Below are 12831 nucleotides of genomic sequence, written 5' to 3'. Positions count from 1 at the left end.
AATGAGGCATGGGTAATGTCTCCACCAACAGGGAAAGACATTTGTAATTCGTCGTCAGTGCTCAATATTACCTCTTGTTATTCCTGCATCTCACTTTCCTTATCTCATCTTGTCACATCTTTCCTTGCCAAAATTTAAACGGTTGTGCCAGAAATAAGTTTTTATTTTTCCCTTTCCCTTTCTTTGTGCTTTACAAATGGGAATATAATTTAAGGGCAGGCAAACTTATTCTTGCACTCCACCTCAATCTCTAAGTGGTGTGAGATTGCTGGGGCTTCAGGCCCTGATCCAAACTTTGTCTTTGTTTTTTTATGCACAGCAGAGACTGTGACTTTTTAAGATACATGTTTTATTTATTTATTTATTTATTTATTTATACATAAATACGACCTGAGCCTATGATGGAGGGGTTCACAGCATTAACATCCCTAAAGGTGTAGCCTTGGATTTAAACAGACATCATACACTGCTGTTTTAAGACAAAGTAAAATAAAGCTTACTGCAATCTCAACTCAGAATCAGGCTTATAACCCAAGAGTTATAAGGAACTCACATGCAGCCTACATCTCCCCATCCCAGCCTGAATTCATAATAATATATAGATTGATATAATATTAAAAGATAAAATACACAATAGCAGAATTTGATAAAATACACAATACACAATAGCAGAATTTGATAAAATACACAATAGCAGAATGATGAATGATTTTATACCATTAGAAGGAGTTATATTTAAAGGTAGCAAATCCCTGTATAAGTATGTTATTTCATTAGATGTATTATAAATGTGACCCCAACACTCTCCAAAAGGGATCCTACTTCCATACATGAAGGTGTAAATGTGGAGTTCATTGGAGTCTCCTGACTTTCTGCATCAAACAGTGATAGATGCGCTGGACTCCTGTTTCCTTATCTCCAACTCACTTGAGGGGTTTCATTATAACAGGCTCCTCAGATCGTTCTCAGTTTTTCATTAATAATCCCTGCTCAGTTCCTTTTCTTGCTGTTCCAGCTTGATCAGCACATTTGACCAGTGGGTTTGGTTTCATACAATGACCGCCCCTCCCTAGATTCCTCATTTAGACAATGTGACAATGCAATGGTTGGACACAAATTCCCGGCCTATACAATATAGAAAATAGATACTCTCATGCATTCTTCAAGACTTCCTTATAATTAAGAGATCCCTATTGTTCAGCTCAGGCTTCAGCAAAATAATGTAACATTTGGGGCAAAAGATGCAACCCAACAAGCCAGCACTGGAGGCTAGGATAGAGAAGATCTCCACAGCCACCATGTATTTCCCCTTTGTGCTCATGTAGGTAGGAACAAAGGATAACCAAACACTGCAAAAGACCAACATGCTGAAAGTGATGAACTTGGCTTCGTTGAAACTGTCAGGTAATTTCCGGGCAAGGAAAGACACAGTGAAACTGACCAAAGCTAGGAAGCCCATGTAGCCCAAGACACAGTAAAAGAAGGTCACCGTCCCCTCATTGCACTCCAGTACAATTTCTTCAGCCACTGACTTCATGTCAGCATTAGGGAATGGAGGAGAGATCACCAGCCACAGAGTGCAGATGAGTGCTTGGATAAAGGAGCAGGAGAGGACAATAGAGTTTGCCAGTCCTTTCCCCACCCACATCCTCATCCTGGACCCTGGCTTTGTGGCCATGAAAGCCAGAACCACAGTGATGGTTTTTGCCAGCACACAAGAAACAGCTACTGAAAAGATGATGCCAAAAGCAGTTTGTCGGAGGAGACACGTCACCTTGTACGGATATCCAATGAACAGTAATGCAGAAAGGAAGCAAAGCAAGAGGGAGATGAGCAGAGTGTAGGTGAGGTCCCGGTTGTTGGCTTTCACAATGGGAGTGTCCCTGTGCTTCACAAATATTTCCAGTACCAGTGCCGTAATGAAAGCAAAGAAAAAAGCAAAAGAGGCTAAACTGATTCCCAAAAGTTCTTCATAAGACACGAAAGTTCTTTTTTTGGAAATACATAAATTCCGATGTTTGTTTGGATATTTTTCAACTTCACACTCATAACAGTCATTCATGTCTGGGAAATAAAATATTTTGTATTAACCTCAATGTATTAATCTCACCAACACACTAACTCTTGTTTCCTTCTTTCTTTTTGTTATTAAATTTTATAAACAAATAATAAAAAACCGTCTCATGACTACGTAATTAGGATTCGGGGGGGACGGACATCAGGAGAAGAAAAATGTAAAGATGGTAAATGATGGCGCTCATACTGCTCAGACAGCCAATCAGCAGCAGGAAATGTAGCAGGGTTGGAAACCCTTCCTGATCGACTTCACATAAATCAGGAACTAGCCAGGTTTTTCCAGTCGATATTCTGTAGCTTAATGTTTTAAAATCTACATCTAAATATGTTTCATGGGGAAAATGTACATTTGAATAGGACTTTGATGAGCAATGATACAGCTAAATGCATATTGAGAGAATATGCAGATTTACATTTTTAAAACAGGATTTATTTTTTTAAATAATGCAAGTTAATGAAATGAAACTGTGTGCAAAAATATGTTAGGTTAACCATTAAGTCCATTGCTACCCAAATCTTTCTACCTTGCTTCAAAAACTGAGAAAAGAAAGCTTAGTGAATATATGTTTTTTGTCAAAGATGATTCTGGCCTCCAGCCAGTTTTACGGGTTTAATTAGTTCCATTTTCTTTTAACACAGAGAGCTCTCAGAGCACGTCCGGCTCATTTGGATTAGTTGCAGCAACTGGCTGCTGCTTTCGTTTTCTCCAGCATAACCACTTCCGGAGCCCTCCCCTTTTCCTTCCTCTGTTACGTGAAGGGCTAAGCCCTGGAAATTGCTCCCCCCTCTCTGATTCATTGCTTCCTGACAACCCTTCGTCCTCCCCCTCCTCTGAAGAGGTACAACTACTTATGATCGGAGGCTTATCTCTGTATTTCCCCATCATTTCCCCCTTCTCAGCCCCCAATTCCCTGACAGGTTTTATACATATGTTGCTCTCAGTTTCAGGGAACCAGATATAAATCTGTACCATATATTTCTTACCCTCCTCGCCTGAAATCTTCCCTTTTGGACAAGGTGTGCAGTCATAGCAGCAAAATGGCTCTCCTTGTTTCACTTTCTTGCTAGAACCACGAAGGCAACTATCGGTACATACAGAGTTAGGCTGTGTCTAATTTGAAGTGAAAGAGGAAAATATATATAATTCTCAGAATAATACAGAATAATAAAGGAAGAACAAAACTGAGTGCTCTTAGTAGGTTTTGTGTTTTACTACATTTAAAAACCCCCTCAGATTACCTGTTTCTTAAGCATTCTTTCTGATTTGCTTATACGGTGATTGTCTTCCCATTATTCAGTTAGTCCACTTTCCCATACACTTCTCCATCCCTTTCCCAAGAACTAAAAGTTATTTTTGTATAAGTGGGTTTGTTCTTCTAGGCTGATAGGGACAATCTAATAGTGCAAACCTGAAATTACTGGTATATGCTTGACTCAGTATCACAAAATGGGTAAAGGTAAAAAGGTAAAGGACCACTGGACAGTTAAGTCCAGTCAACGGCGACTATGGGGTTTGTCCACAGACAGCTTTCAGAGTCATGTGGCCAGCATGACAAACTGCTTCTGGTGCAACAGAACACCGTGACAGAAACCAGAGTGCACAGAAATGCCATTTACCTTCCTGCCTCAGCAGTATCTATTTATCTACTAGCACTGGCATACTTTCGAACTGCTAGGTTGGCAGAAGCTGGGACAGAACAATGGGAGCTCACCCCGTCATGGGAATTTGAAGCGCTGACCTTCTGATCGGTAAGCCCAAGAGGCTCAGTAGTTTAGACCACAGTGCCACCTGCAAATATTGAAAGTCCGAAGGCACCCCAAATCTCTGTTGAGGAGTTGTGGGTGACTTCATGCAGTTTATGTTCTAGTTCTATCTAGAGATATATCAGTAAGAGGTAATAGGACTTATTGTGGTTATCATAGTGCTCATGAAGTTTTTTACCTACAAGAAACACAGATATGTGGCAGGCCAAATATTTCACGCATCATCTAGTCTGGCTTACTGGGTGGAATTTGAAGGTACCTGTATTTTGCGCTCTATAAGACGCACCAGACCACAAGATGCACCTAGTTTTTGGAGGAGGAAAACAAGAAAAAAAATATTCTGAATCTCAGAAGCCAGAACAGCAAGAGGGATCGTTGCGCAGTGAAAGCAGCAATCCTTCTTGCTGTTCTGGCTTCTGTGATAGCTGCGCAGCCTGCATTCACTCCATAAGACGCGCACACATTTCCCCTTACTTTTTAGGAGGGAAAAAGTGAGTCTTATAGAGCAAAAAATACAGTATATGTGAGAGTGATTATTGTGGATTATTGCAATCTTATCCATTTAGAATTCATTTCACAATGTCATTTAATATATTGATAGTCAATATAACAGGAACCACTATAAAAAGTTGTAGGGATAATTTATGTGTTGTGCTATTTTCTGTCCTAACTGTTGTGCTATTTTCTGTCCTAACTGTGATTTTAATAAGGGCTGTACGATGCTCACCATAATTAACTTCATATGTTATACACATTCAAAATTGGAATCTTCACAAATAGCTGACAGTTACATCCTACCTGGTTAAACCAGTTATGCCATGTTATGGCATCCTCGTTGATAGTGAAAGCTTGGTCTGGAGGAGCCTGGGGGTCCATCTTCCCAACTTTCACTCTTTTAAAGGATTGGTTTGAAAAAACAATCCAGTTGTTGACATCAAATCCGGCTACTATCTCCCCAGTCTGGTCAAAGGAAACCGTGTCCCCAGCACTATTGTTAAACGAGATACCCCTCAGAAAATGGTGGAGCTATATTGAAAAGAAAATGGCAAGAATTTAATCAAGGCTGAAATTCAGGAAGGGATAATGAGGTCTTGCATCTTTCAGGTTGAACTCTTTAAGTATCCATTCTGGATGGAAGCAATTTTCTTCTCATCTTTTGAAGTTTATTTTCAATTACAGATTTTCAAGAATTGTGGCAGTCTGTTTCAGAAATTAACAGACAACCATAAACATTGGAAAGTTAATGAAAGTGATGGCTCTGTGGATTTCATGGTGTGTGTGTGTGTAGTGGGTTTCTGAATCATTCCTTCTATATGCCAAGTTCAGAGATAAATTTGATTCTGTCTGTAACCAAAACAACATCACCCACATGTAAGAGGTAGGTATGAACAGGCTTGGGGGGACTTCAAAGTTTACAGAGGTACAAAGTAAGGCTTTGGGGAAAGAAACCCTGAGGAGGGCACAAGCCTCCAAACATCCCAATGAGGACTGAGAGCATTTAGGAGCCTCAGAATGCTGAGAGACTCTCTGTTAGGGAGGAGTACAGAGAAGGTACACACACAAAGAGGACAATGTTATACAGGATCTGCAAGGAATAACACATTTCAAACTTTTCTTAGAATTCCAAGCAGTAGGTATGCAGGAGAAAAACAATTTTGTCTGCATTTTAATACTCAGTTCTGACTTTTGGAACAAATATGTGAACTGAAATACAATTATGCTTTCAAATTCATATGTCTCTGAACTTTGCAGTGCAGTTCTCAAATCAAACAATGTGTATAGAAGTGCATATATTAGGGGGAAGTGTCCATAAAATATATATATCTGTGAAAGGAACTTATATTATATATATGGTAGACTGCTTGGAAAAAATTTGCTTATTTGTCAAAGCTGTTTTTAAAAAACGCATAAAGATTTTGCAATATATATATATATATATTATAAGAGTTAATAATTACAATTCTATACATACTTATCTAATACATGGGTATTATTCTTATCCAAATACATATATGTTTATTTTTAACCTACTATATTTTGTACAAATATGTTCCAAATATCATTATATTTGTCCATGCCTTTGCCTTTAAGTAATCTGTTGTAAATGTAGTCATATCTTCAATCCATTGGTTAAAAAGAGCCAGACATTTATCTTTCCAATGCATCAGTGTCAGTAAGGACACAAAGAATCTATTTATGTTGCCCAGTTGTCAAATTCCATATGAAGAATATGTAATTCAAAAGAACATTTTCCTCTGAAAATTTAAAATTTTCCTTCACAGTCATATTTATATAATCCACTACTTTCTGCCAAAACTTAATAAGTGTAGGACATTGTAAGAACATGTGCTTTAAAGAAGAGTTATCCTTAGTACATCCCCAACAACATGAAGTCTTAGATAAACATTTTAAAAATGTAGTGGAGTCCAATAAATTCTAAATATTATTTTCTGTTGTACAGGCAGTTCCCTCTTTGTGTGTGGGGTGTGCTCTGGATCATTTTGTGTGTCAGCAGAGCACACATAAGTCCTAGTCTTCCACTGTTTCCCTGCTCCACCCCATTCCTCTTCCTGTTCCGCCCTTTTTCAGGTCCAAAAATGACCTACAAGTCAGAGTTCATGTGCCAATTGAATGCACACAAAATGGTCGCTGCCTGTGTAAATCATACTGTAAGGTCCATTGACACCTTTGCTATAGAAGTTTCCTCATCAGTCAGTTGATCCAAAGTCTATATGCGTTATGGCTTGGTCTCTCCCACAAATGCAAGACGACTCTGGCTGTTAATTATTTCAGATTTATTGCTAAACAACAAACTGAGACAGAGCTCCTCCACTCATTGTCCTCCCGAGAAGATGGAGTTGCCCAGACTAAGCTCCTCCCCCTTCCCCAGCACAGAAGCCCCCACCTTCTCTTCCGGTATCTTTCACACATATCTGCTACTTTTGTAATCCTACGAGATTTGGCAGAGCATATTTCCTGCATTCCAACGTTTTGCCCACTATAGTAGTTCTCACGCATCTGTCTGTCCCTTTGGTCAGAGCTCAGATTACAACTGCTCTCCCGCTCCTCTATGCTTCTTCTGCTAACTGTCCTCTCCCTGTGCCTGCTTCTTCTCCTCCTGTCAGCATCTGAGCTTCGCTGACAATATGTATGCTTCCATCCAATTTTTCCTTATCATCATTTTTTAAAAGTTAGGTTGCTTCACAAAGTCAATTTAGCAAGGGAAAATAGGTCAATTCTATTTTTCTTAGATATCATATTCCATTTCTTTCTAACTGACACAACTGTTTCCAGAGAGTCCCAAGCTCTAACATATTTTGATCCTAATATTGTCCATCCAGCCCAAGTTGCTATTATATTTATATTCTAAAGTTGCCCTGATCAGAAAATTAGTACCAACTGTGGGCTTCTGGTATTTATTCAATTTTCAAAGGTTCCTTCTTCAGTGCTACACAGTGAAGAGGCAAACAGTTAAATGGAGATGTTCGGCTCATTACCTGCCACAAATGTTGATGCTGAAGCTTCAGTCCTCCACTGGTTACCATTGGTCTATGTTTGACTCGGGATGTAGACATGGCATGCAAAGCTTGAGCCACAACATAGGCAGCATTGTAGATGTTGTAGCTGTGGCTGGTCATGCTCATTTCAAAGAAAGGACCAGGAAGGCTCTCCAGCTTCTCTTTCCCAGTGCAGTTATCTCCCTCCACATTGCCAGCAATGTGATTTCTGAATACGCAACCGAATGCGTGCTGCCAGAACTCCACAATAAAGCCATCTCCTTTTGGGCTGGAAGGATTTTTGCTATCAACAAATTGGTGAAATCCTGGTGGATCATTAGAATGAGTTGTGAATGAGAGAGCCCCATGGAGTATTTCGGTGTCCCAAGTCCTTTGATAGGGAAATGAAGTGAGCTCCATCTGGGCAGTCATAATCCACACCTTACCCTTTGGCTGACTTGGCATTTGTTCTCCTTCTGATAGGTATGGCAACCATCTGAAAAATGTCATAGCATACGATTCCCCATGGACAACAACTGCATTGGCTTTGCTATTCATCATATTATCATGAATTTTTGCCCCCTTGTTAAACAAATCATTAAATTCTGAGACAAAACTGATTTTCTGAGTTCTCTCTGTGAAGGCAAAACAGATACCCCTCTGGGAGAAAAGCGGAACCACAGTTTGTATAAATCGATCTCCATATTCATCATTGAAGGTAAGGGTCCCAATCCATGTCCACCTGAAATGCAGAAGGAAGTAGAGAATCCCCTGATATTGAAGGTCTTCCTTGGGGACCATCTGGTAGAATGAAAATCCTGGGGTTTTATCATTCCTCAGTGGTGCAGAGCCATATACGAACTAAAGAGAAATGTGGGGATGGAAGAAAGTGGCATACACAATAGCCATTTAAATGGACCAGTTTTAACTACTTAGTGCACTTGAAACATGTTATATCAACAGTCCTTACAACAATGCTATGATGTATATAACTGCTAGGTTTGCATGGAATGGACAGAGGGAACAATGACATTTTTTAAGAACTTCTAATAGAGTCATTGTTTAGGAGAGAACTGCAACCACACAGGACACCATTTGGCTCAAAATGCCCCAGCTTTAGAGCCTTAACTATAAGAAGATAATGCAAAAGTTATCAGAAGATGAGAAGTTCCCTGAATTCTCTCATATTTTATCCAAATCCTACAACTGTTTAATTGTTGTTGGAATGACAGAGGTTATTCTTCAGGGGTAGGCAGCAATCTTCTATAGCTCCACCACATTCAAAATGCCTCAAATGAAGTTCTTTGTTTCGCTGCTGTGCCTACCAGTGTGGTGTAGTGGTTAAGAGCGGTAGTCTCGTAACCTGGGGAACCGGGTTCGCGTCTCCGCTCCTCCACATGCAGCTGCTGGGTGACCTTGGGCCAGTAACACTTCTTTGAAGTCTCTCAGCCGCACTCGCCTCACAGAGTGTTTGTTGTGGGGGAGGAAGGGAAAGGAGATTGTTAGCCGCTTTGAGACTCCTTAAAGGGAGTGAAAGGCGGGATATCAAATCAAAACTCTTCTTCTTCTTCTTCTTCTTCTTCTTCTTCTTCTTCTTCTTCTTCTTCTTCTTCTTCTACCATTTCTCCCTCACCCTCCATGTTTACATGTGTTCAGGTGAAAGTATTGTTAACCCACCCCATGTTTGCGTGGTGTGAGATTTGAAGGGTCCACGTGATTACCTGGGGTTTGTGTTTGCTTTTGGAATGTAGTGGACACTGTGATGTTTTATATGGTTTATATATGCATATATACAATCTGAGCCTATGATGAAGGGGTCTATAGCACTACACTCCAAGAGGGTCTCCTGCTTCTCCCATAGGTGCAGCAGTCTTGGATCCAAAACAGCAAGCAGCCATGCTCTCTGACTACTTTCTGCAGCGTGTCACAGCTTTGTTAGGTCACAACACTACCAATCACAATACCAAAAAATACCACTGGCCTTTTATCTTAGGGAGGGGCTTCATTCAATTTTGCTGACACAGAATCCCCTGATGGCCCATCTGCCTACCTTTTGTTAGGTTAATGACTCAGCTATTATCAGATGACTGCCTCATGCGGAAGATGTCCTGTGTTATTTCCAACACTTACTGGATCCAGGGAGTTAAGAGTTTGCTTAATTTCTAACCCTTTACTGAATTCAGAGATTTAAGGGAGTCTAGACACTACCACTCCAAACTCATAACAGTATGAAGTGAGACGGACCACACATTACGTGTTCATTAATGAATTATTTCTGAGACTGAGATATGTCCCTCTGGTTTCTTGGAATGTACACATTTGTTTCTCCAAACTACATAATTCAACATTGATATGGTAAATTTCCATACAGGACAGAGAGTGAGAAATACCCTACCTGTGGAACCTTATAGATATCCAAGATTGTTGCCACATGAAGGGAAGTTTGGGAGTCCAGTCCCCCAATGATGGCTATCAAGTTTTTCTTGATGTCACAGATATAGTTGGGGACAAATGTTTCCAGTGTGGATATGAGCAACATTGTGGCATGAGAGGTCCATTTGGCATTGAAATAGCTGTCATAGATGCGGAAGCCTAAAGTGACATTGGGTAAGAGTTGAGGGTTTTTGTTGATCTCCTTCGCTGCAAATTCCAAAGCCAGGATGTGCTGGTAATTCTTAGGCACCGCACTAGAAAGAAAGTTGCATTTTGTATCAGAAGGATATGTCCCACTACCTAAATCTTTCACAACTATGTTCTATATCATCCTCTTCATTATAGTATTTATATGAGAATATATGCTTAAGGCAATCCTTTTCGTCAACACAAAGATTAAATAGTTGAAAAACAGACACATCTTATACTTTCTTGGTAAGGTAATTATTTACAGTTGGTTTTACTAAAAGAAGCTATATGATTTGAAATCCTTGGGAGATGCTATTTAACACAGAGAGACATATAAATTTATATGCATAAAATTATTATTCCACACTATAAATTACCAATAAATTACCAATATACCACAATTACCACTATAAATTACCAATATAAAGACTCTTAAAAGATTAATGATTAATGAAGACATTATTTATTTAACAAAGTTGTAGAAGATAATGAAATCAGAGGAATGGCATGACAGAGGGTCCCAAGATAAGGTACAATATGGAGAAAGAGGACAGACCTATTTCTCCCAGTCTTGTAATACCACATCAAGGGTCAAGCCAATGGAGCTGAAAACCGGAACATTCAGGGGGGTAGGAATGTTGTACTACATCATAAAGCTCACATTATAACTATGTGTCATGGGATATAGTCATAGTCAAAAACTTAGTTTATATTAGACAAACCCATGAAGGATAAGGGTATTTTTGAGTACTAGATGCAATGTGATGGACCAGCCCTCCAAATATCTGCTTGGAATTTCCTCAAAAGGAATCTGAGTCCTCTTATGTGCTCTACTTAAAAAGTAAAGGGAGAAAAAACCAAGGAGACAACCAATCCAATTTGAGGGGTCTGGAAAATTATTTGCAGATGACAGCACAACTTTGCAGGTATCGCTACAAGTGATCATCCCACTTATTTACCATGGTATAAAAGGGAGAAAAGAAGGAATCAAAATGCAATATGAAAATATTAAGTCCTTACTTAAGGTCTTCAAGTAATATTGGTGGGGGTTCTTGGGTGAAGGCTATTGAATTGTAGTTGAGGATGCCATGAGATGCAATAGCCCCAATGATGAGATTACCTTCCTGGTGATACAGGTGCGATGGAGTGTGTGGATTGTGGATATGGCATTTAGCAATGTGAGTCTTGCATACTACACAAGGAAGCAGCATCAATTTCAAGACCAGTAACACCACCATCTTGACCATTACCATCACACCAAAATCCCCCTATTTCTAACCATAGCAGTATCATTAGAGCCTCTAAGAAAAAAAAAACTGCCAGAACAAATATGCCATTTAGTCTGCCAATATGTGTGAATCCCAGAGTTATTATTATTTTTTAATCCTGATCATACTAGTGAATCCTTGCTGGCTTTTAGTCCCTAACACCAGTTGTTATTGCATATTTATACCAGCCTTCTCATAACACTCTCCAGATGTTTTGTACTTTAATTTCCACCATCCCTTATTGACTAGCGATGGATGTAGTCCAGAATATTTGGAGGGCACCACATCTGGGTGTCAGGAGTCAGAAACAAACGTGAGTCAAGCAATAAAGAACAGTGTCAGAGAAGTTAACTCTTAATTCAAAGAAACAAAAAGAAGCACAGGCCTAGTGATCACTGCAACTCTTCCCAGCAGGTCTTGCCCCAATGTGGCAGGGACCAAAGAAGAAGAAGAAGAGTTTGGATTTGATATCCCGCTTTATCACTCCCCGAAGGAGTCTCAAAGCGGCTAACATTCTCCTTTCCCTTCCTCCCCCACAACAAACATTCTGTGAGGTGAGTGGGGCTGAGAGACTTCAGAGAAGTGTGACTAGCCCAAGGTCACCCAGCAGCTGCATGTGGAGGAGTGGAGACGCAAACCCGGTTCATCAGATTACGAGTCTACTGCTTTTAACCATTACACCACACAAAGGTTCCTGCCTTCCCACAACAGCCCAAATCCCCTCCTCTCCAGGGTTTCTTTCCCTGAGTCTGGACTGCTCTTTGCCTCAGCCTCTTCCAGCTCACAAAACCCTGTTACCTCTTCAGCTTCTGACACCTCCTTCCCCCAGTCTGCTCCCTCATCTCCCTCTGACCACTCATCACTGCCCCACCACCAATTCCCTGGCCCCAAGCCTTCCCAGCTAGTGATTCCCAGTTAGTGCCTCCCACTGCTCCTCTGCATCTAGCCAGTCCCTGGCAATGGGGAACTCTCATTTATACTATCATTGACAGACTGTCTCATTAGATTTGGTAGGGTCTAATGCAAGTTCTTAGGGAGTGAGGAGTGTGATAAGTGGAAGTGTTAGTTACTGTCTTTTTGATAATTACAGGGGAGATAATAATCAGCTGAAATCCAGCAATTCTCTGTGGAATTGCAAAACTAAGCTAAACTAAATTAACAGAAGTTTCCATTTCCACTTACAGGGGCACCAGCTCCTGGGGGCTGAGCCCTTCCACTCCCATTTTTGGGGGCTGCTCCCCCAATGTCCAAAAAGCATGGAGGTGAAGCAGTGGCCAGCTCCTGCTCTTCCTGCTGCTGCTGTGGAGGGGAAGAAGGGTCAAAGCAGCCTCCCAGCAGTGGCAGCTACAGAAGGAAGAGGAGGTGCTGCTGCCCATTGAAGCTCTGTATGCACAATGTTGGCTCCATTAATTGCCCTTGCAAGCTGGTGCCTCTGTCCGATTACTTGGATGAGAGCTCGGCATTTGGGCTTACAACTATGAAAAACAAAGAAAAGATACTAGACATTTCCATTGAACCATTTTCCTTCATTTTGGGCCAGTCTAATTTGAATATTTTCAGTTCTGAGAACTCAACTTGCTTTTGTTAACTTTCTGAACTGGTCA

The 12831-nt window shown here is 40.4% G+C and overlaps 1 protein-coding gene across 1 annotated transcript in view; it reads right to left on the bottom strand.

Moving 5' to 3' along the window:
- The window catches only part of LOC308570725 (vomeronasal type-2 receptor 26-like), a gene marked incomplete at both ends in the record, with an annotated part of 30875 nt that extends 19663 nt beyond the window's left edge, over positions 1-11212 (bottom strand). The window contains 6 exons of the mRNA XM_081165636.1: positions 1775-2064; positions 3061-3187; positions 4639-4866; positions 7338-8198; positions 9733-10024; positions 10980-11212. Coding sequence (XP_081021762.1) covers positions 1775-2064; positions 3061-3187; positions 4639-4866; positions 7338-8198; positions 9733-10024; positions 10980-11212 — 2031 coding nt within the window. The remainder of the gene's footprint in view (positions 1-1774; positions 2065-3060; positions 3188-4638; positions 4867-7337; positions 8199-9732; positions 10025-10979) is intronic.
- Positions 11213-12831: the final 1619 nt, after the last annotated feature.

This window comes from Podarcis bocagei, assembly GCF_964188305.1.
Source record: "Podarcis bocagei genome assembly, chromosome: 13".
Taxonomy (NCBI): Eukaryota; Metazoa; Chordata; class Lepidosauria; order Squamata; family Lacertidae; genus Podarcis; species Podarcis bocagei.
This window is presented reverse-complemented; position numbering and strand designations above follow the sequence as displayed.